General features: G+C 42.6%; 2 protein-coding genes and 1 long non-coding RNA gene across 11 annotated transcripts in view; 1 reads left to right on the top strand and 2 right to left on the bottom strand.

Annotated features, from left to right (window-relative positions):
* The window catches only part of RTN4 (reticulon 4), a 39,970-nt gene extending 37,133 nt beyond the window's left edge, over positions 1-2,837 (top strand). For all 3 annotated transcript variants that reach the window (XM_060249282.1, XM_060249266.1, XM_060249274.1), the window contains one exon: positions 1,673-2,837. In XM_060249282.1, the coding sequence (XP_060105265.1) occupies positions 1,673-1,715 (43 nt within the window). In that variant the 3' untranslated portion in view covers positions 1,716-2,837. The remainder of the gene's footprint in view (positions 1-1,672) is intronic.
* Positions 2,838-3,796: 959 nt separating this feature from the next.
* On the bottom strand, positions 3,797-4,777 carry LOC132579092 (uncharacterized). The gene is made up of 2 exons (XR_009555958.1): positions 4,700-4,777; positions 3,797-4,608 (listed from the first exon to the last, which is right to left on the bottom strand). It is a non-coding gene; the product is annotated as an uncharacterized LOC132579092 (long non-coding RNA).
* Positions 4,778-5,698: 921 nt separating this feature from the next.
* Positions 5,699-24,212, bottom strand: part of EML6 (EMAP like 6) — a 239,166-nt gene continuing 220,652 nt past the window's right edge. For all 7 annotated transcript variants that reach the window (XM_060249187.1, XM_060249202.1, XM_060249195.1 and 4 more), the window contains 7 exons: positions 23,264-23,452; positions 21,536-21,708; positions 17,981-18,143; positions 14,878-14,981; positions 11,037-11,190; positions 10,438-10,538; positions 5,699-6,045 (listed from right to left, as the gene is read on the bottom strand). In XM_060249187.1, coding sequence (XP_060105170.1) covers positions 6,021-6,045; positions 10,438-10,538; positions 11,037-11,190; positions 14,878-14,981; positions 17,981-18,143; positions 21,536-21,708; positions 23,264-23,452 — 909 coding nt within the window. In that variant the 3' untranslated portion in view covers positions 5,699-6,020. The remainder of the gene's footprint in view (positions 6,046-10,437; positions 10,539-11,036; positions 11,191-14,877; positions 14,982-17,980; positions 18,144-21,535; positions 21,709-23,263; positions 23,453-24,212) is intronic.

Here is a 24,212-nt window from a genome sequence, read left to right as displayed (position 1 = left end):
AATGTAAGATAATGTAACATAAATCACTTCTTTACTTTAGTGAAAGAACACTGACTCAAAGAAAGAAACACCTTATACAGTGAAAGTATCTGATGAAAAATAGAGGGGTTTGTGTGTGTGTGTGTGCACATGTCTGGAAATCATGGCGACTTCTGGCAATCCCTGTTGGTGCACACGCGCATGTCTGAAAGTCATGGCGACTTCTGGCAATCCCTATTGGGTCATGGAGGATGTTCAGAGAAGTGGCTTGTTATAGCCTGCCTCTGTCTCCTACCCCTGGTATTCCAAGGAGGTCTTCCATCCAGGTATTTGCCAGGGTCGGGCCTTCTTAGCTTCTGAAATCTGACGAAATTGGGATTGCCTGAGCTATCCAGGTCGGGCAAAAAAGTTTTGGTAGAAATGAATTGAATTTTTTTTCCAGAATTGATTTGGAATGTAGTGAGTATTTGGATTCATGGATCAGTTGCTCTGCATAAAATAATTTACATAAAGTAATTTGAAGGTAATATGAAATATGCTTGGAGAGTGGGGTGACACAGAGATGGCCAGATTCATCAAGCTGTAAAAGCAGCACCTGCAGCTCAAGCCTTTTGTAGTTGCTGAAAGTCCAGATTTACTGGGAAGAGATGAAGGGCTTGAATTACTATGATACTGACAGCCTAGGTGACTTTAGAGCTGATGGACTTATGTCTTACCAGACTTGCTTCTGCAGGGTTTGAGGTAGCATTGAACAAGAAGTAATCTTTTATTTTTGTGCCTAATAGATCGTAGCTGAAGTAGCAACTTCTACCAGCATGGTGTAGTGGTTATAATGTTGGGATCAGATGTGGGAAATCCAAGTTCAAATCTCCTCTGTACCATAAATTGTCTGGTGACCTTGGTTCAGTCACTCTCTCAGCCTAACTTACCTCAGAGGGTTCTTAGGAGGAGGAACATGTTAGGAGTCCCCTGATCATCTTTGAGGGTAGGCAGGAAAAGTGTACCAAATAACGATGAACCATCCCTTGCCTATCAGACTTGTGCACTTCACCCATTAGGAAGTGCAAACAAAGGACATTCAAATTACTGATTCCCTTGTAACTTCCAAAGCTCCCATCCTATGGATGGGCTTGGTTCATGCTGGTTGCTGTATCAGGAAGAAACAGTGTCTCTAAACTGAATAAATGCCTTTGGCCTGGACTTGCAAGCACTTTCCAGCAGGATGAAGTTGGATCTTTCCAGCGGGATGTTTCCTTGCTTTGTCCTTCTGATTTGCCCTTGATTGGTCTCTGGAAGCTGGTGGGCATTGGACAAGTTGGCCATTGCTCTTCCCAACTCTTCCTATTCTGATGGGTAGTAAATTCTTTCTTGCACATCTCTGGGAGAGGACTGCCACTCTACACTGCTGAGCAACATCACTAATGAAGAACTATAACCACCATAGGATCACTGTCAAAAAAAGAATGGACTGTTGAAGAAAGAAAGTTGTGATCCCGCCTATACCAAAAATTTCTGAGTAGCACCAAGAATGTATTTTAATTTTGTTTTTTTAATTGTAACCTCAAATTGTGTTTTCAACTGATTGTTAGCTGCCCTGAGTCTGCTTGCAGAGAGGGCAGGATAGAAAATAAATAAGTAAATAAATAAATAAATAAATGTACATTAAAATAGCTTTTCTCGTTGTCATTTACAGGATCCAAGAAAAAATCCCTGGACTGAAGCGCAAAACTGAATGAAAAGCCTGAAGCAACTTTTAATTAAATAGGAGTTCATCTTTTAAGCGGGGTGGGAGGCATTATTCATTCGGTTTATGTGGGGAGGGTCAGGGCATAGCGAAACCTTGACATTGCAGTGCGGTTTCAACAGATCTTTATTTTTTAGCCATGCAGTGTTTCAAGGAAAGAAAAATAACCTGTTCTTGACTGCCATGTGTGTTCATCATAAGTATTGTAAGCTGCTGTGTATGGATTTCCACTTAATCCTCTTTGCATCTCCCATGTGCAGCATTGGTTAACATAACAGTTTGGAGAGCTGTACATTTTATGCTTTGGCCGAGGTATTTTGCTGCATTTTGAGAGATCCTGGTGCAGGTGGAGTGTAGGGAGAACACTTCCCATTTTGCACAGTCTCTGGTCTGTGTAGATCGTTGAGTGCAGATTTTCTAAAATGAGCTGTTTAGAAGAATATGCCATTGAAGCAAGCTTCAGAAGTCTTGCCCTTTTGGTATCGAGTGTAGCTGTATTGTGCTTTTTAATTTTACTGTTTTATCAATTGCCAATATAAAAAAAAATTATATACATATATATATATATAGTGTTTCACAGCAGCTTAGGATGTCCAGCTCCTCCACAGTGCTTGAAATATCAAGAAAATTGAACTTGGTTTTTTTTAGCTCTATGGTATGTAAAGCTTAAATCTTCAGAAAACACTAGCACCTATTAAATAAATAGAAGAACCTCTCTGCACATTACAACACAATTTCTGCCATAACCTTTGCTGCACAAACTTCCTTTAGTCTATTTTGAGTAAACAAGTTTACAGTCTCTCTCAAACTCTGAATGTGTGGAAGGAATTTTTGAAGGTGTGATCCCAAGATCCTTGCAGGTAGAGCAAGGTATACCTAGCATGCTTGTTTTCCACTGTGCTAGGAATCCTCAGTGGCTGTGCATGGATCAGCGAGTTGTGCCCCGATGCTGCAAATGTTGTTTGGAAATTTCGAACATAATTAATGCAAGAAATTACAAATGAAAATGTATACACTTGCAGTTTAAGCTGTATTGAACTAAGTCTGTGGAATGCATTGTGAAATATAAAAACAAAACAACTCAAGTATCAATAAAGCGTATAGGCTTAAAGGATCTTGTGGTTTTAGAAATTTGTGTAGTGTGTTGTGCATATGAACATCTCTTTTGACTCTGAATTGTCTCTGTTGAACAGTATTTGTAAGAGTGACATTGAGCCACAGGGGAAGGCAGATTCATAGATGGAGGCCATTAGTTGCTAATATAATATTGTCTTATTACTTGCTTCAGGGGTGGCCAACGGTAGCTCTCCAGATGTTTTTTGCCTACAACTCCCATCAGCCCCAGCCTGCACAGTTTATTTAGATATGGAGTGAATCCTAGGATTCCATATCTTGATCATATTGCAGTGTGTGTTATGACCTTTGGAAATGTGTTTTCTGCCAGTCTGAGATACCAGTCATGTCACTGGACGCAACCAGTTATCCTCAAGGTGAGAGGAAAGCAATGATTAGCTAATGTTCTTACGCTCGACTTCAGGCTTTCTGGGTAGAAGCTGCATGTTGCCATGAGCAGGAGCACCTCATCCCCCTCCTCTCCTTCCATATATTGGAAGGACATAATCATGGTTGAGATTTCCTCACCCCTGCAAAGAGCAGTCAATTAAATGGAAAGAGTGTGTGTGTGTGTGTGTGGACTAAGTGCAGTAATGTTTCATACTATGTAACTCCTGCTTAATTATATGGCTTAATTTGCCCATTGATTGATATGTCATAAGAAGCTCATAGCCCAAAGAGGGCAGTTGTCGTGGCAGCCCCTACCAGCCCCACCCAAAGTCGCTCATTTTCTATAATACATTTCTGACTCACTGGGAGATGATATAGCCACTCAGGGTGAAAGTTTACTGAGCTGCCTGCCTGCCTCTAACCAACATCACATGCTGTTTCTCTACACTGTCAGATTCATGACTGATTAAATTCTGATTATCCTGAATGCAAACTATGGACTCCATTCTCTTTGAAAGTGGAGACCTTTCATGATCTGAGAATGTACCCAATGAAAAACTGACACTTGGCTCTTCTCAAATAATAAATTTTTACTTGATCATTTGAAAAATAAACTCATGCGTTACTATTTTAATTTACATTATAATACAGCATCATATCCAAGCATAATGTACCTAAAATCAAACCATATAAACAAATACAAATCTTTGTGATGCATACTATTGCTCTTAAATATTTTTGCACATTATCACCAAGTAGCAATTCATTCTGTCACAGATTTTTTTTTTACATTTTAAGATACAATCAATATGAAAGGCCAACATTACAACATAGGCAAACAAGGTGACCACCTGACATCACCAGCTTTGATATGGTTACGTCTAATACAGGAAACCTTCCTTACAGACAGGATGGGAATAAAACTGCATAGGGACTTGTGTGTCTAAAATATTTATAGTGTAAGGCATTAATATATTCCATTGATTAAATAAGACTCAACAAATGATAGTCCATTGAGTTTCATGAAGCACTTTTGTGTTTATACATTGATTTTTCTTTTCTTTCTCATGAACCTGGGTTGAGTTGTTAAGCTCTTCCAGCAGCAAGGTAGTTGGCACTTTCAACCATGCTCCCCTATTTATTTTATGGGAGGAGTGTCTGTTTTGCAGAATATTGCTTGCAGTGGAGGCCCCAGTGGCACCTTTTCAGCAACTGCTGCTAATTTTTGCCTACTCAGTGACTAGGGTGAAAGATGCCCTTCCTTCAGTGATTATCTAAGCAATAATTCCCCCTTGCACATGGCCTGGGGCAATGAATATTTTTTTCTTTTTTTCCCACCTCAAACTCTCCCAACTTCACCTACTAATAACTGAAACTAGGACCTTCTATGAATAAATGGCATACTTCACTACTGTCCCTACAAGTTTCATATTGAGAAAGTGCAGTTTCCACAGTTATAACTGAAACTAGGACCTTCTATGAATAAATGGCATACTTCACTATTGTCCCTACAAGTTTCATATTGAGAAAGTGCAGAGTTTCCACAGTTATAACTGAAACTAGGACCTTCTATGAATAAATGGCATACTTCACTATTGTCCCTACAAGTTTCATATTGAGAAAGTGCAGAGTTTCCACAGTTATAACTGAAACTAGGACCTTCTATGAATAAATGGCATACTTCACTATTGTCCCTACAAGTTTCATATTGAGAAAGTGCAGAGTTTCCACAGTTATTGGTCGTCTGCCACTATGGAGCCTGTGAACAGCTGCCGAGTTGTCTGGCACTGAACTCTGGAAGGAAGAATGCCTTTGAAACACCTGTTTTGAAGGTGGGAGGAGGGCTGGCTTTCCTTACAGGAGTTCAAAGGATGGGATCTTTGCTGTTACTGGCCTAATCAGGATAAGTGGAAGAGCAGTGTTCTAAGTGGGAAAAGATTGTTGAGGATAGCTTGTATGCAGGTTCTTCATTTTCTTCCCCTCTTCTCTTGTAGTTTTTTCAAGACTATCTCCCACATGTACACACTGCTTGGTATCTTGTAGTATTGGGGTCTTGCAACCCAGCCCTCCTTCCTTTGGAACCAGACAAGGTTCAGTTGAAGCATCAAGACACAAGCAGAGTGTAAGTGAATGATGCATCATGGAAAGATGTCAGCCCTCCTCAGTTGTGTAAGTTGTAGCACCGTGAGTAGAAAGCAGACATTGGCAGGAGGCTGAGTTGTATCCTGCGGGACTGGAAAAAGCTTTCAAAAGGCACTTTATAGAAAACTGGCAAATGAAATTATTTCTAAACCTCTAAATATTAAAAAAAGAATGGTACTATTAAAGTATGAAACCAGCCATGGCCCAGAGCTTTCTTTAACAACAATTCTTTTTCTAGAAAGGTTTTGGAATGGCTGGCTTAAAAAATGTAAATGTACTTGAGGGAGTGGTGTGAAGATGTGAACTGTCTGAATTTAAACTAAAGGCAATTTTTTTGAAAGGCTACTGAAGCAGAACTTCTTCATTGGGCAAAGTGCTGTAAATATGAGTATAAATGAGAGGTTTAGCATTTGCTGACCTGTACCATCTGTTCAGCTAAGAAGTTGATCAGTTGTGTTTGCTTCTTTCTTGGTGACTGCCCATTTGAGATTCCTTGTAGCATCCTCCATAACCATATGTAGGTTTCATAAAACCATAATCCAGGCACCATTTTAAAACAGCCAGCTGCTTGAGGTCTTGGGAGGCATTGCTAATGTCCACTGTTTGGCACTCACATGGTGGCAGCACACGTTGCTCTGGGAAGAATTAATGTTCAAAGACATTGCCATACAAAGACACTGGAGATGGAGACAAAAAAGGAGACCAGAGTTGGTAATAGCTAGCTAGCTATGCAGTATGGCTAAAAACAGTGGTGTGTCAACATCTCAATTGGCACCATGTGTCTATCCTTTCATTTTCACTCCCACACTGTTTGCCCAGCGCTGTTCCTTTCTGAGGATTCTTATCTCCCATGCTAAGTGGCTGAGCAAAATCCTGAGGGAGGCAGCTGTCAACCGGCAATGTGGGTGGTTAGTGGTGGGGAAAGAACAGGGGCTCTCTAGGAAAAGGCCAGCTTATTCCAGAGAGGGAGTCATCCAGGATCCCTAAGTGAACCAATGGTCAGAAAATGGACTACAAAAGTCTGGATTTATGAGCTCTGACAAAACTGGGGAATGCCTTGGATGATGCAGGTGCAAGTTCAGGTTCCACAGCTTGGATACAGCGTGAGAAAAACAACAAAGAATCCCAGTAACTTCCAGATGGAGAAGCCCAAACTGCAGGAATTGTGTTTCAGAATTAGGGCTGGACTGAGTCTCAGTCATCTACCTATGCTAAACATGTGCTATTTCAATTTCTATGTTAGGCTTTGTATACTTTATACAAAGTATAAAGAGGCTTTAGGACGTTTCAGGTGATGTGACATTTCTGGTGCTGATAACACTGCCTTTGCCTCACATGACTTTGCATTTTGGAATGTTTATATACTATCAGATTCTAAATAGATAAAGTATCAGCCCAGCTTCCCCAACTCCAAAAGGTAGAGAGAAAAGGGTAAGCTCTGTTGCGTATGTCGCTATATGTCAGAGGCTCATCACAGAGTTGATTGGCAGTTACATTGACTCCTATGGATAGAAAAAGATACTTAATGTGTGAATGTATTCCTGTTTGTGGTTGTTCTGGCCAACTACCATGTGTAAAGGGACTTTACAGAATATATCCTTTTATAAAATTACTGTATTGAATTTTGTATTAATTATGTATGCATGCCAGATTTTTATGGGTCAGGGGTGTCCAAATTTGCTTAACGTAAGAACCACATAGAATAAACATCAGATGTTTGAGAGCCACGGATGGAAGGAAGGAAGACAAATAGATGGGGAAGGGGAGGGAGGGAGAAGTGGAAAGAAAGCAACCTTCACTTTAAATGCATTCTCCAAGCTGCCAGCTGGTTTGGCTTGGAGAAGTGATTTAAAGAGAGAAATGCCTTCTCCAAGTCCTCTGATGAGGCGGTGGGGGCTTTGAGAGCCACACAATGTGTGTGAAAGAGCCACATGGCTCCCAAGCCACAGTTTGGCCACCCCTTTCATAGGTTCTAATGCATTTACATTTGGATTGAAGTTAAATACATAAGGGGTTTTTTTTAGAACAATCGTCTCTTTCTTGATGCAATTGAGAAACTAGCTTCTCTCCCTCCCCAAATGAACACAATGGAAATGGAAGTGCATGAAAGGATTCCTGCACCTCTCATTTCCCCCAACAGATTGCACTATATATAAGGGCAGAGAGGGCTGATGCTATTTTTTTTTGTTAAGTAGCTAATTTATAACAGGTCAAATCCTGAGAGGTTAGGGGACCCTGGAACAGCAAATGGTTTTTCTTACTGTCATTTGAGCAGTAGAACAAAGTAGGAGTCAAGTAAACATTTAAGACCAACAAGTGCATTTGACTCCTACTTTGTTCTACTGCTTTAGACCAACATGGCTGCCCACTTGGATCTGTCATCCGAGCAGCGCACAAGCTCATGCAAGAAGGGAGATGATTTCTTCTGGCTTTCCTTTCTTGCTGCATCCCAGGCTGTTTCAGGGGGTGGCTGGTACAAGGTGATACATATCCCTGCCGTTACCTGTGGAAGGACTGCCTCTGTATATTCTAATGTTCTAATTAACACAGGAACATTGCAGTGTCTGAGTAAAGGAGAACATAAAAGTATACTTAAGCTTGCTTGCTTTCTCCTGTCATCCTGAAGTTGCCATGACCATTGATTCTACCCAGTGGGTGTCTGTACCATGAACAGCTCACCCAGTGATGCAATCTATTACAAATTACTGATCTTTACTCCTCTAAAACTACTTCACAGTATCTAGCATTTGTTTAAGGAAGAATGATGACAGGCTAGCTATAGTGTGTGTACAAGATGTCAGTTTCTTTGCACCTTTATCTCAGCTCCTTCCAGTACCACAGAACAGTGAGCTGAATTTTACTCCAAGGGCATAATGTTTCATGGAGGCAGAAGGAGAAGGAAACAAGGCAAGTGCAGAACACGGAGAGTGGGAGACTCTCCTCCTTAATTGGCTGATTTTATGCAGTGCTTCCAGTATGGGCAGCCTTTCACGTGTGTTGCTCTTTTCATTCTTGCAATTATCCAACAAAGTAGCTTACCATTTTACAGCCCAGGGAACAGAAATACTGGTTTGCCAGTGACCTGGGCATCTACCAATCAGCAAGGAAGGGCTGTTCCTGGAGGGTGAGGGTGGCATATTTACCACCAGCTGGTCCCAGAATCAATCAACAGCTCTGTCTACCCCCTGAAGAAACATTTTGGAACCTGGATAGTGGTATTAGCTGCCAGGGAGCAGAAGAGATTGCTAAACACCTACCCAGATACCTTCAGCATTGTTCATTGTAATAACAATCCAACATGCAGACACAAACTGATTTGGGAGCTAATCTTGGCCAGAAAATCAGGGTAGAAATGTGTAAATGAAAGTGAAACAGACTATTCTGGCTCTGTACCACTTGAAGCAAGCATGTTGCTGTTTCACAAGTGATTCATTGTATCTGCATTCCGGGTTGCAAGAGCAGGTTCTACAACTATGACTTCCATTTATTTCTGGCCTAAAAAGGAAAACAACAATAACCAACCCACCACCAAACACCTGCTTTGCAACTCCACTCCCATAGACTTGCTTGATTTCTCCTCTCCCCCTGAAGATTCCTTGGCCACTGAATCTACCCAGCAGGTATATAGTTGGCTTTATATCCGCTGACAGTTATGGCCCTGATACAGGCAGTGATAGCTGTGTGGCAGTTGTTCTTTTTTCTGTACCAGAACAGATGCAATAAAAACTACAAACTGCTCCATCTGCTAGTAGTAAAACTACAGTCGACACAAGTTTGTGGCCCCGGCTATAACGATACAGTCAAAATTCTCTGATGTAAGTTTGGTCAATGAATACTAGCTATTTGCTAGGTCACTAATTATTATAGGAATGGTAAGCTATTGTTAACTGCTTTTACCTATCAAGATGTTTTAAACACTTTTCAATTTTCTAATGAATATTTTATGGGTTTTACATGATAGTGTGTTTGCCTTGATTCATTTGGTTCGGTTTTTGTTGTTGTTTTGTTGTGACTTTGAATTAATGCAATAAAATGAATTGACTGAAAGGCTATAAATACTATAGAACTTATGATGCCAACAGAACACAGATTGCTGAATCTTATACACAATGTTTGGGTGTTCCAAAAGAGAATCTTAAAGGCAGGCAGGTAGCAGGAAGGAGAGAGTTGCCCTGTGCTTTTAAATTGGCCAATTATTTCTCTTGAGATATTTTATTCCTGAATAGTAGGCAATTTCCATTTCAGGCTGCTCATGCTGGTGGGATCATATATTTGACTATTTCCAAGCAAAAACAAACCAACCGAGGAAATTTTCCTGCACGTGGGCAATTAGCATCAGACAGACAGAGAAATCTTTTATCTAGACGTCTATATTCAGTGAGGGTCTTTTTTTAAATTATGGAAGAGCACTCAACATTCATCCCCTTCCCTGCATCTGGAAGCAGCCGCTTGGTGAATCATCTGGGGAAATGCGAGGGCTGGAGTGGCCTTCTGCTGCACATACTGCACACAGTTAACGGTACAGGAGGTATCATAGCCCAGAATGTGCCAGTGAGGAGCACTGCCTGCCTTTATTTGTGTGTCCATTACATAATCGCACAGTGTAGGCAATGGTAGTTGGATTCCCATGAGATGGATACAGACATAGGGATCTCTGCCTTACATGTCACAGAGCACAAAATGGTGAATTTTGTGACATGTGGGGTTATCCTAACACAGGATATTTTAGGACACATTAGAACTGCTGCATACTAGGATCTGCTATTATAAACAATTCCGTATGTTTCCCCATCCTATCCTGTATCAGTTTGTAGAATATTATTATGCTCATATCTGAGCTTTGTATTTTGTTATTTTTATCCTGCCTTATTTCCATAAAGACCATAGCAGCATTTTCTGTGAGGCAGGCTCACAGAAGACAGGATTTGCTCAAAGTCTGTGAGACTGAGAGACAGGATTTGCCTAGAGTTTATTCCAGTAAGCAAAGTGAAATGTGAGCCTGGTTATCTTGCATCCAACTCTTACCCCAAGCACCCACTGGTTCAAGGTTTGTGCACAACATACATTACCTGCAGTCATCGCCTCCAGTGCTGATCACATACTTGTCATCATGAGAAAAGCGAATGTTGGTGACATGTGCGGAATGACCAAAGTAACGCTTGTGTTTGGCCTATTGGCAAAAAGAAGAAGAAGATGATATTGGATTTATATCCCGCCCTCCACTCCGAAGAGTCTCAGAGCGGCTCACAATCTCCTTTACCTTCCTCCCCCACAACAAACACCCTGTGAGGTGGGTGGGGCTGGAGAGGGCTCTCACAGCAGCTGCCCTTTCAAGGACAACCTCTGCCAGAGCTATGGCTGACCCAAGGCCATGCTAGCAGGTGCAAGTGGAGGAGTGGGGAATCAAACCCGGTTCTCCCAGATAAGAGTCCGCACACTTAACCACTACACCAAACTGGGGGCGGGGAGAGACAAGATTTCTGGCAGTAAATTCAAGTACTTGCAGCCGCATTTGGGGATAACAATGTAAATAATCATTTACATTTACAATGTAAATCATCATTTACATTATCATTATAAGGAAAGTCTGGACATTTCTGAGAAGTCTCAAAAAGATGTTCCACAGCCACCCACACTCCCCATTGACAAAGCTGCAATGCTCACTTACAAATTTTTCAGTGCAGGGGAAATCAAAGAGTTTGACTAGTCCAAAATCATCTCCAGAGACAATGTTTAGGCCAGCGTGACTCACACAAGCACAGTTGACATCAGCTTTGTCTGCATTTCGGGGCCAAATGCCAATGACTTCATCACCAAGGATGCTGCCCCAAAAGAAGAAAGAGAAAAGAAGAAAGCAGTTGGGATGGATGGGAATAACAGTGCTCCTTCCCACCCCCACCCCACCCCCAGCTTCAAAGGAATGCTGCAGACAGTGTGCTCCCCAGCTAGCCAAGGACGCTGGGGAATCTGCCTGCTGTGAAGCCCAACCTGATATGAGACAAGCTTTCCAGTCCTGTGCTGGGAAAGGAAAGGGGGTCCCTTGTTACAGTGAGATTTCGACGGGGACAGCCCAGCAGTTCAAAAAGAAGACATAGGGGAATGGAGGGGAGGGGCTGGTATGATTACTAACCACAGCTACTTTGTAAGCTTAACTTACATTTTTGTGTCCCCTTGAGACCTGGGGGGGGGGGGGGGGTAGGAGACTTTCTGTCTCCCTTGCTGAGATGGAAATGGAAAACCAGCATTGCTCTTGTCTGTGAAAATTCATGCCTCATTCATTTGGTAAGGTTTCCCCATATACATTCCAGAGGGTATCCTGGGAAGTCCATTGCAGTCAACCAACACAGATTCTGATGACAGTTTAAAAACTAGCAAACATGCTATTGAGGATTTCAGTATCAAGGGATGGCTTGTCTTTGTGAATGAACAGGCACAGATCTAATGTCGCAAGCAGAATTCGCTGTCTTGTCTCTTACAGTCAGCTTCTGGTCCTACGAAAACTAGTGATGAACATTTTTGTTTGAATCAGGCCTTTGTCTTTAAAATGCCACAAGATCTTGGACAATTTTGGCTGCACCAAAACTAACATGCCTACTGTTCCAAAATACACACCCATGACTCTTCCAGAGAGCTGACTGCCAAGTTCTGCTCCTGTCAAGCATGGTGAAATTCCATTGATAATTGATTGTTTAGGGGTCCTGCCTAACCTGGTCTGTGAAGTATCATGAACTTTATCAATGAGGTGTTGAGAGAGTATTTGTTCAAGGGGGTGGTGGTGTACCTAGATGACATAATTATCTACTCACAAGATCTCAACTTGCATATGAAATCAGTGAGGGAGGTGCTTAGCACCCTATTGAAGCACAAGCTGTATGCTAAATTGTCAAAATGTGAGTTCCATAAGACCGAACTAGACTATTTCGGCTTCAGGGTGTCGGCACAAGGACTGGCCATGGACCCAAGTAAGGTTCAAGTGGTACTGGATTGGGCTCCCCCGAGGACACGTAGACAGCTCCAAACGTTCCTCGGGTTCGCCAATTTTTACCGAACCTTCATACCGGGGTTCGCCCAAATTATGTTACCCCTCACGGAGTTGCTAAAAACCAGGGGGAAGGGTCCTGACGCCAAAAAACCAGGGGCAAAATTGAATTGGACACCAAGGTGCCGTTTTAACCCACCATAATGAGATGAAGCCCTTCATTGTGCAATGTGACGCCTCCGATGTCGCCGTCAGAGCCATCCTCATGCAAAAGGATGAGGAGGGGAGGCTAAAGCCTTGTGCCTATATCTCTAAAAAGTTCTCCCAAGAGCAGAGGAATTGGTCGGTCTGGGATAAGGAGGCTTTTGCTGTGACTTATGCTCTGAAAACCTGGAGGTCATGGCTAGAAGGCTTTAAGGTTCCATTTCAGATCTGGACCAACCAAAAAAATTTAGAGGTGCTCACTGGCCAGCGAAAAGCAGATCCAGTGGGCGGGGTTCTTCTCTAAATTCGACTTTGTGCTGAGGCACATCCCTGGGACGAAAAACTTTTTGGTGGACGCCCTTTCGTGCCTTCCTCAACATAACAGTCAAAAGGAGGTTGTAGACTCTCTAATCCCACCCTCCCAAGTAGCCGCCATGGTAACCACCAGGTCCAAAACACGGCGGAATCTGCAACCTGATAAGTGGGGGGGAGAGCGCCTGGCCACAGAAACTGAAAAGGAGGGAAAAGACAGACCGAAGGAAATTCAGAAACGGTGCTATGTGAATCACCAACAGTCTAACTGGGTGGATCTTTTGCCATTTGCCGAGTATGGTTACAATAACAGCGTGCACAGTTCAACCAAGGCTTCCCCGTTTCAGATTGTAAATGGGTATGAGAGGAATCCTGTTCCGTTGTTGCCAGGGGGAGAATGTACCCGTGACCCCACCTTGTTTGAACAATGGTGGGGAAAACTAGGGAACAGCTGGAAGGAAATTCAAGAGAATTTGGAAGCCGCTAAGGAGGCGTACAAAAAACAGTATGATAAATCTCATGTACCCGCTTGGGATTTTAAAGTGGGAGACACGGTATTTGTGTCAACCAAGAACCTCCCATTAAATCAACCCTCCAAGAAGTTGGCGTATAGATTTTTAGGTCCTTTTAGGATCAAGAGGGTGATTAACAAAGTGACCGTAGAATTGGAGTTGCCCAAAATGTTTAGTAAAATACACCCTGTCTTTCATTGCAGTCTTTTGCGAAGAGATCCGGGTGGTTCTTCTTGGCACCCTCGACCACCAGCTCCACAACCTATCCAGATTGGGAATCAGAGTCATCATGAAGTACAAGACATATTCGGTTCAAAGATGAAACGTGGGATTTTGTATTATCTAATTAAGTGGAAACATTTCCCAGCCAGTGAAAATGAATGGGTAGCAGAAAAAGATGTGTTAGCCCCTGATTTGGTAAACAAGTTTCACAGAGCGTTTCCTCAGAAACCCCGAGGTTGATTTTAGGGGGGGCAGCATGTCAAGCATGGTGAAATTCCATTGATAATTGATTGTTTAGGGGTCCTGCCTAACCTGGTCTGTGAAGTATCATGGAGGATCCAACTTTGCTAGTTTGTTATTCTTTCCCTCCCCCCCGCCTTGCTTTATGGCTCATAATTAGAAGTAGTGAGAACTGAAACCAAGTAATCAGCACCTTCCCATACATTCTTGTAAGGGAGTGAGAGACATCTGGGGAAAGCAAGGACACAGTCCTGATAATGCTATGGGAATGTAGACATTTATGATATGTATGATTGCTAGCCCGCAACCCCATCCCTTGGAATCCCTTTGAAGTAGCCCTTAAAATTATTGTATCAATGTGTATTCAGCATTACTCTCAAGAACCTGTTACCAAAGTATCGGTCTATCAATAAATGCAGTCTTTGTATCAACTTCGACTCGTCATTGAACCCGCATGCTTGACAGCTCCTCTCTTGCTTAGCACTACTACCCCCTTGTGTTCTTGCATATCCCTCTCCTCATGCTGGCCTGGCCAAGTCCTTCTCCTTGGCTTATATTTAGACTGTAGGCCATGTTCATATAAATGAATCAACTTCAGTTTTTTAACAACAAAGTCCTTTTTGGTTTCTAATATGGTTCTGTTGGTATCCGTAACAATGTGTATAGCACTGAAGAGCATCCACCAAATTCTAGTGAAGAAATCTCTAAGCATTTTGGCTCTAGGAATGCTCCAGGACTTCGCACCTTGTTCAAATTTCCCTTTGGATATTGGCGTTCCAAATTATCTAGCCTTGTTTTCAAAGTGAATCAATGAATTTGGGGTTCTCAATTCTTTTGAGTTTGTTTTTTTTCTGAATTTTGTGTTTGGTGCAATGCGGTGTGTGAGTGGGTATGGTCTGTCACTGCTTTCAGCCCCACCTCCCCCTCCCAATTCAGCAGTGGCAAGGAGCAAAGGCCAGGAGAGAAGTGCTGTCAGCCTCTCTTGTGCCTATGCTGGAGGAGTCATTAAGAACTACTTTGAATCATTTGTGCTGCATTACCTTGTCCAGGTGGCCCAGGTGATCTTGCCGATGTGTGCAGTGTCTGTCACTTGCTTTCCTAATGGCACCTCATGAACCTGGTGTTTGTAGGCACCAGTTGACACCTGAGGAAGGAAAGAGGAGGTTGTGCGGGTGGGGATGAAGCCTTTAGTCCCACCCCTGTTACTCTTATCTTCCCCAAATCTATTGCGATTGCTATTAGTGGCATTATAGGCTTGTGGATTTCTTTGCACTAATAGCATTCTATAGAATATAAAGAAATGTGTCTTGCCTCCTTGTGTGCACCTATTAATGCTCTTTCTGCATTAGTAAATGCAGGTACTCTCAGTCAAAATTATAGTGCAGCATCTGTTTTTCCTCTATGAATGCTGTAGTGACTGAAACAAATAACAAAATTAGCTAGCTACCATCTCGATCCAAGCTGTTTTGTTTTCACTGAGACGTATACCATAAGAAAGCAAGATATACACCAGCTACAAAGAAGCATGTTCACAGAGTCAGGAATATTTTATACCCATATATACAGCTTTCACTGAATGCATCATGAAGCAAAACTGATTTTCTTTTAAACTCTAGGGACTGGTGGCATATAATCGTATTTCCCTAACAAGTGTGCCTTGTATGTTTGCAGACATGCTTGTAACCAGGACTTTTTTTTTGTAGAAAAATCCCAGCAGGAACGTATTTACATATTAGGCCACACCCACTGATGCCGAGCCAGCCAGAACTGTATTCCTCTGTGTTCCTGTTTAAAAAAAGCCCTGCTTGTAACACTCATGAATGAACATTTTAGGTGTACACGTACCGTAATATGAAGAGTGGCTTGATGGGGACAATGGAAGACCCTGAAGTAGTTTTCCTCTTTCAAGCTCCAAAGCTGCATACACATTTTGCTCTTTTTTTAAAAGCAATTTTGTCACATGAGTTGTTCCCTTTGACCTAGTTTTTAGGGTAGTAGGAAACCTGTCTCTGGAGATGGCAGGCAATGACTAAGACAAATGATTTCCTCATGGGGGAGAAAAAACCCATCTGTACATATAGAAAACAAACATGGCAGGGGAAATGCTTGGGAAGGCTCCTTCTCTCTATCAGTTTTGTATGTGCAGGGAAGTTTTATTAGATGGAGATGCATTCACTGATGCAAGTCTCCACTTGCAGACTTGGTTTGGATGTACCATTTTGGTTTGGATGTACTAAAAATTTTCATTGTGGATCCTTTAAAAAGGTCATGGTTTTGCATTCATGGATATTCGGGATAGGATCTAAACTGTTTTCATGATAGGAGAAACTCCAAATAGATATGAGTAGGTTAGTCTAATAGTGCAAACCCTATGCAGAGTTCCTCCAGTCTAACCCTACTGATTTCAGTGGACATAGATTGATGTAACTCCCCACAGGACTGCTCTGTAATTAATGGAACAAGCTGTGGCTAAAATGTCAGACCATTTCATTAAGGCCTAACATATTGTTTAGTAATACATGGAAAGCCCAATTTGAGTTAAAGTAATCTGTGGGTGATAACAGACGGGCATTTAGGGGCAGATCGGAGGTGTTCCAAATTGGGCCACCTCAAAAAGAGCCATCTGAAACCCTCCACATGCTCCCTGGTGAGGCAGCCCCATCCCATCTGAGGGGTGGCTTTGTGCGATCAGACGGGGGGCGCCTCAGAGGTTGGACTGCTCTTTTTCTCCCTCAATGAGTCAAGTGCTCATGTGCTCAAGCGCTCTGGCTGGTTTTTACGCCCCAAAAGCCGGAAACAGCTTGGGGCGACTTGGTGGTTTCACACTACCAAAGCCCCTTGCTTGCACCCTTCCGCTCCAGATGCCAAGGAGGCGACTGGTGTGTGGCTCAAAAATTTGCTACCACTTTGGAAGTGGTAGCTTTTTGAGCCACTCTTAGGATGCCAGAGGATGGGGTGAGTACGGGATGGGGCCAGGTGGCAGATGTTTGTGTTTGGAAGGATTTTTCTAGTTGATTTCCGAAGTGTCTCTGAGTCAGCCCGAAGTGCTGGTCTGTAATCACCCTGTATGTAAATAAATACATATAACACATTCTGCTGTATTAGTTTGAAGTTAAACTAAGGTTACTACACCTAGGTGGGTACATTTACCTTCATCTACCTCCTCCCACTTCCCATTTATATCTCTTTTCCATGGTTCCTTCCCATAATGAGAATATCTATATCCCAAACTCTATAACAGCAGCAGCTAGACCTATTAAATTTAAGCTCCTCTCTGTTCACGTATGTTCTTCCTTTTTGACCAATATCATGACTACTGAGAAGAACAGAAACATCAAAATAACAGCTGACAATGAAGAGATCAAATGTGTGGAAGAATTCACTTTCTTAGGATCACTGATCAACCAAAGCCGTGAATGCAGTCCAGAAATAAAATGTGAAATCACGCTGGGTCACACAGTAATGATGAGTATGAAATGAATATGGAAGAGCAAGGACATCAGCCTAGCAACCAAAGGCAGATTAGTCTCTGCTATTGTGTTCCCCATAGCAACCTATGGCTGCAAAAGTTGGACCATGAAGAAGCAAGACAGGAAGAAAAATGACTCATTTGAGCTGTGGTGCTGGAGAAGGTTCCTGCATATTCCTTGGACAGCAAACGTGACCAACAAGCAAGTATTGGAGCACAGACATGCCATTGGAAGAATATGACTGTGAATGACTTATTTCGGCTATGTCATGCGGAAGAATTCATTAGAAAAAGCAATTATGCCTGGATTGGTTAGTGGCAAAAGGAAACCAGGCTGCCAAAGAACTTGATGGCTAGACACCATAAAAGTCGACAGCAGCCTGAACATGGAACAACTCAAAGAAACAGTACAAGATTGGAAAACACGGAGAGAGCTGACCCATCAAATCACCAAGAGTCAAACACAACTGAATGGTTAACAACAACATGGTCACATACTGAATGATTTGACTTCTCACTTTCTTCCCTTGTCTTCTATGCTTTCAGTTTTTGACAAAAATTGATTTCTCTACAGAAACATATTGCTCTACAGAGCATTATTATCTCCCTGGAGACTTACAAATAAGGAAGTCTGTAAATCTTATGGAAGAAATAAAATGTGTGTGCAAGCCTACCTGAATGTATTTGCTGTCTGCCGAAAAATCCATCTGAATGACAAAGCTTGGAATGTCCTTACAGTAGCCTATCCGGTTCAAGGTGGTGCCTTGGGTGAGGTCATAAAAGTCAACAGTGTGTTCCTGGGAACCCACGGCCAAAAACCGGTTATCAGGGCTGATTCTAGACAGTGGGGGGGGGGGGAATAGAGGAGGAGGCTGTTAACACAATGTTGGGCTGTGAGACACAAAGTGCAAGGAGATTTCTTCACTTGGGAAAAGCCACATGGTTGAATGCACCAGCCTTAAAGCAAACCTCTTGACTATGATGGATGCTGTCAGCCCTCAAATTAGACATACCTGTGAAGCTTTGGGGTGAACCTCTAAGAAAGCTTTTTGTCCTTGATGAGATGCTTGTCAGTGGTGCTCATATGGTGCAGAAAGCCATTCTGAAGCTAGATATACATTCTAGCTGAATCAGCTTTCTGGATCACATGGCAGGCATGAGAGAAAATGCTAAAATCTAACTTCCACACAAGAGTTGTTCTCTTTGATCAGTTCTCATTTGCAACAGTAAACTACAATAAATCACAATAGAACTTCTATGGTGCAAGCTTTGGAGGTATATAGTTTAATCCACCCCACCTTGCCTGCTCTTTTAAGATTTTCCTACAAGACTAGATGTGCCCAAAGATGATGAGAGAAAGTTTTATCTCCAGCTGTCCTGCGGGTACTTCTTTTTCTAAGGCATTGGGACCTGCTGTTGCTGAAAAAAGGGTGTTGATCAGCATTGAGTTTTCATCTAATTACATTCTGTCACACATGAGCTATCTGAGAATGACAAACACTTTACAGTTTGAGTCCTGCATGCCTTAAAGAGCACCAATATGGGCTCACTCACCTGCTGAGATAACCTTCAAGAGCCCTGCTCTAGATTCCCTTGGTTTGAGGGCTTCTGTAGTAGGGTGCAGGGCTTTTGTGTGGAGGCATCAAGATCATGGAATGAGTTCCTTCAAGAAGAGCACAGTTACAAGCCTCCCTCTGACCTTCATATATTTGTCCAAGACCCATCAATTCAGAAAGACAATTGCTCTGATAATTGGTATCAGCAGATGGACTTGCTGGTCAATAGTAACCTATCTCACTATCCTGCCCGTCCTTGTAGAAGCCCAGGGTAGTATGCAGAGCTCTCCCCTTCCTTGTTTTATCTTCAAAACTACCCTGCAAGGAAGGTAAGTTTGAGAGAAAATTATGGGGTCAAGGTCACCCAGTAGGTTTCACAGCTGATCAGTACGGATGGCCAATAAATGAATTGCGTCAATTAATGCTTTGTTTAGAAGAAGACTGTAGATTTATACCCTGCCCTTCTCTCTGAATCAGAATCTCAGAGTGGCTCACAATCTCCTTTATCTTTTTCCTCCACAACAGGCACCTTATGAAGTGGGTGGGGTTGAGAGAGCTCTCACAGCAACTGCCCTTTCAAGGACAACCTCTGCGAGAGCCATGGCTGACCCAGGGCCATTCCAGCGGGTTCAAGTGGAGGAATGGGGAAACAAACCCGGTTCTCCCAGATAAGAGTCTGCACACTTAACCACTACACCAAACTGGCTCTCTGATTCATGAAATTGTGCCCTCCCCATCCAAAAACAAAGTACATTTCTTTTCCAGTGTATTGTTTGTTTTGTTTTTGCAGTTGGTTTGCAAGACTGCCTGGTACTGATTCAATAAACTCCTTGGCAATGCTGCGGGTGGACTTTTGGGACCCCTAGAAACACGACAGCATTTGTCCATAGCTGGATTGGAAGTTCTGGAAGCCAATCACAGAGCTCCCATTCTGCTCTATGGGAGCAGACACCCTGCTTTCACTTTGCAGCACCAAGAGAAAAGAGTCAGTTGTCATCAGAGCTGAAGCTAAGCTCTCCTGAGGGCTCCTGCTTTGGGGGCTATAACTTGGACATTCCAAATCCAATCTTTGCCAAACCTGGCGGGTGGGTGGAGGAAAGACTTCTGGTGAGTTTGGCATCTCTAACTCATGAGGGGGCTGTTGTACATCTCCTGAATCAAATGAACCAGTTCAGGAAATCAAACAAACCATGAACCAACACAACCCACTGGTTCAGGCAGTCAAATGATCCACAAACCAACACGAACTACTATTTTCCCAGTTTGTGCCCATCTCTACTGATCAGGGATTGAACACACCTTTCCTAGATTTCATCCCAACACCTTAAACATTATACCATACAGACTAGCAGGGGATTGTGAATGGATGTCCAGCTTCTGTTTTATAGGTTTGGATCCAGTGTGAAAACTGTGGAAGGAGCTGGCAGAGCTGATCTTTTTCTGCCTTCCACTTTCCCAACCAGCCAAAATCCTCTCTGAGCATTGACAGAGGATGGAGGAGGAGGTTTCACCAGATGCCCTTCATTATGTGACACATCTGAGATGGCCCCCCAGTCCTCAGAGAATATTTTTGGGATGAACAGCAGGCCGCTTGAGGAAGCAAAAGATCCATCCTGGAACATCTCCCACAATCTTTCCTGCTGGATTCTGTCCACTAGCTTGCTTGCTTGATTGAACTACTTGTTGGCTTTTAGTGTGGAGTATCGCTTCAATTGCAGTGTTTTCCCGTACCGTTGCCTCTGTTCATCTGCAGGGAATCAGGCGTTCAGTAACAGAGAATCAAATGGCACATGAATATGAACAAGTAGGAGGGACGGTGGCTCAGTGGTAGAGCATCTGCTTGGTAAGCAGAAGGTCCCAGGTTCAATCCCTGGCATCTCCCAACTAAAAAGGATCCAGGCAAGTAGGTGTGAAAAACCTCAGCTTGAGACCCTGGAGAGCCGCTGCCAGTCTGAGTAGACAATACTGACTTTGATGGACCCAGGGTCTGATTCAGTATAAGGCAGCTTCATGTGTTCATTTGTTCATAAGTAACTCAATGTTCCCTCTAAGCTGTGGAGTATTGTGAGCAAAAAGTCTACTTTGTGAGCTACTGGCATTAAAGTTGTGAGCTACTGCATAAATTACGTAGTTTGCTCTGGGGTCATTTTTCCTGAGCTAAGATAAAAATGTGTGAGACATATGAACATATAGGAAGCTGCCTTATACTGAATCAGACACTTGGTCCATCAAAGTCAGTATTGTCTTCTCAGACTGGCAGTGGCTCTCCAGGGTCTCAAGCTGAGGTTTCTCACACCTACTTGCCTAGACAGAGGCTAAAAAACTGTGAACTAGCTCACACTAACTCAGCTTAGTGGGAACACTGCTCATAGCATAACGAATACCTTAAGGCTTTATTTATTTACTTCATACTCAGCCTTTCTCCCCAGAGGAGACTCAAAGCAGCTTACATTCTCCTCTCCTCAACTTTAACCTCACATCAGCACTGTAAGGTAGGTTAAGATGAATGTGTGTGACTGGCTCAAGGACACCCATCAAGATTCCACAACAGAGTGGTGATTTGAACCTGGGTCTCCAAGATCCTAGTCCAGCACTCTAACTTTTACACCACACTGCTAGCTTCCTTAGCCACCTTGAATGCTAGTCCCTGTTTTTCTGCTCTGGCCAAAGTACCTGATGTCCTGGATAGCAGACTTCCGATCTCGTTTTTTACCCCAAACTTTAAGGCTGTTCACAAGCAAAATGATGAATTCTCCATTCTTCATGCCAATAGCAACCATCTCGCCATCAGGGCTATAGGCAGCACATCTGGCAGCATGGCCCAGATTCACCTTATTCAGCAGTTTCTGTACAACAAAGATGACAGGACTTTGATATGCTGATTCATGTCATACTTCATATGTTTTTGCATTGAACACATAAAGTCCCATTCACCTACCCATGCACATGTAGCTCCTGTCAGGTAATTAGTGATAGAACTATCAGTTGTTTCGACAAAGGAGGGAATGTAGCTGACAAATCCAGCTCCGGCTCCCTCTCTCCTGCGCAGCACTACTGCTGATCTTTTTATTGGGCCAAAGTGTGTATTGTCCTGGCTCCTGGATTGTACTGAGTGTACAGCACTCTTTTGGGTGCATGGTTCCTCATCCAGTTAGTCATACATGTGGGGAAGCCCCTTTCCACTTGCACATGTCCCCTAGCTGGATCAGGTTCAGTTCAATTAATGTAACGTCAATAAGAATTATAGTGAATCCAGATCCCTTGTTACATGTCATTCAGTTTTGCATAACGAAAACCGAGCCATACTTCTTAAAAAAAACAAACACTGCTTTAGTTCTTTGTTAGTGTTGATTGTAATTTACAAAGGTCTCCCAAAATATGAAGTGTATTAACATATTTGCAGTTTTCTTGAGATACCTTTACAATTGCTGTGACAATGATAATTAGTGATAACTGGAGTATTCTGGGAGATTTGGGTTGAAGCAATACCTTCAACTGGCCTCCTATACAGATCTCTGTGCATGATCCAGCCAAATTAATTCCATGGAAATTAGATGAATTTGACTTGACTAACTTGAGTCTGGCCTCAGTTCCTCATCTTCAAAATGGAGATGTTTTTGTAACCTATCTCATCAGGCTGTTAAGTTAAATTCAGGGAAGGTTATGGAATAGTTTAGTACTCAAAATTGATAACAAAACTGATAGCAGCTACAGCCTGTTTCATGCATATCTTTCACACAGGATGGGCTTGTATGGTTTTTCTGCTGCTGCCATGGCTGTTAGTAATATAACACAGTGGCACCAGGGCTTCCACAAAGCCTGTTTCCCCACATTTTTTCTACCCCAGAACCTTGCAGTAGCCATACCCCCTACAGAGCACTAGCAGGCTTTTACATTTCTTTTTAAAAACAGCAATTGACATATCAGTATAGCGTTACTACAAAATTACACGTTCTCTGAATTACTAGTTTTTATTTAAAAACATTTAAGGGCCCCTTTGTTGCAGACATATAGTGAGAAAGGCAAATATCCATGACAAAAGTGGCTAGAGACTTACATAAAAAATGAAAACTAAGAATTCAGAGGAACTACTGGATAGATAATTATAATGCTATAATGTCAACTGTCTGTGGCAGGGGATGGCCACTGCATGGGCAGGGAAAACGGCACCAGTGTGGATAGAACTGGGAAGATCAGAACTTTCCCATCCTCCTGGGTGCCACCCTGGCTTTGCTGTGACCTTTTCAAAACATTACATCAAAGCAGTTTGGGGTGCACAGAAGCATGATGATGCTACACAGAAGTGGGGAACCACCTGCTTCCCAACAGCATCAATCAGGGCCAAACAAGCCAGGCATAAGTGATCTTGAGGGCATGTCTTTAAGTGCAAATGTCTCTTACTTTGTCACAAAGGTCCCAGATCCTCGCAGTTCCATCATTACTAGCAGAGATAAAAATATCTTTGGAGGGATGAGTAGCTAAGCCCCAAATCTCTCCTTCCATGTGGCTGTCAATCAGCAGGTTTGAAGCACCATTTTTTTCACCAATTTCAAGTATTTCCCCATCTTTGGTCCCCACCAAAATTTTGCCCTGTTCAAGTTTCAAACAAAGTCAAAAATCAATATTATAGAACATCACAGCAGGCACATATACATTACAAAGTTATATTGGTTTTGTATCAGTTCTCAAAGACCCTCTGTTTGGTACGGAGTCCCACTCCCCAGGCAGATACGAGGATTTAATAAAGGGAGAGAATTACTGTTAAACCAGATTAAGGCGATGATGATGCTATAAAGTTTCTGCCTGAATGTAGAGTGAAAGGCTCCATCAATACATTATGAAGTCCTTGTGTTTATTGGGGAACAAAATGAGGTCTCTGCATCACACATGATATGAGTCCTGTTACTCTCAGGTGGCCACCAGCTCTTTTCTGTTTGTGACCACAGCATGTGGGGAGAAGTGGCTGTAGCATCACTGCTTTTCTGCCCTCAAACCAACCTATGGAGCTACTGTTGGTTCTGTTGTAAAAATCATGTTCCTGTGGCTATACAAAAGTTTCACAACGAAGCCAACAACAGCTCTATGGGGTGGCTTAAGGATGCAAAAACAGGATTTGTGTGTGTGGGTAGGGGACAGCACAATCCAGAGAACTTTAGGCATCCCTAAGGGACATTTAAATGCTTCTCTGTTATGATATCAGCTATTTCAATTATTTCCCAATAATCCCTAGCCTAGAATTTGCCTTCTTTGTACCACTGCTGTACCAAGGTAACATTTCCACTGAATATTCACCATGACCCTGAGAATCTTTTCCTGATCCATCACCACCACTTCATATCCTGACAGTGTA

Source organism: Heteronotia binoei, chromosome 1 (assembly GCF_032191835.1).
Source record: "Heteronotia binoei isolate CCM8104 ecotype False Entrance Well chromosome 1, APGP_CSIRO_Hbin_v1, whole genome shotgun sequence".
NCBI lineage: Eukaryota > Metazoa > Chordata > Lepidosauria > Squamata > Gekkonidae > Heteronotia > Heteronotia binoei.
This window is presented reverse-complemented; position numbering and strand designations above follow the sequence as displayed.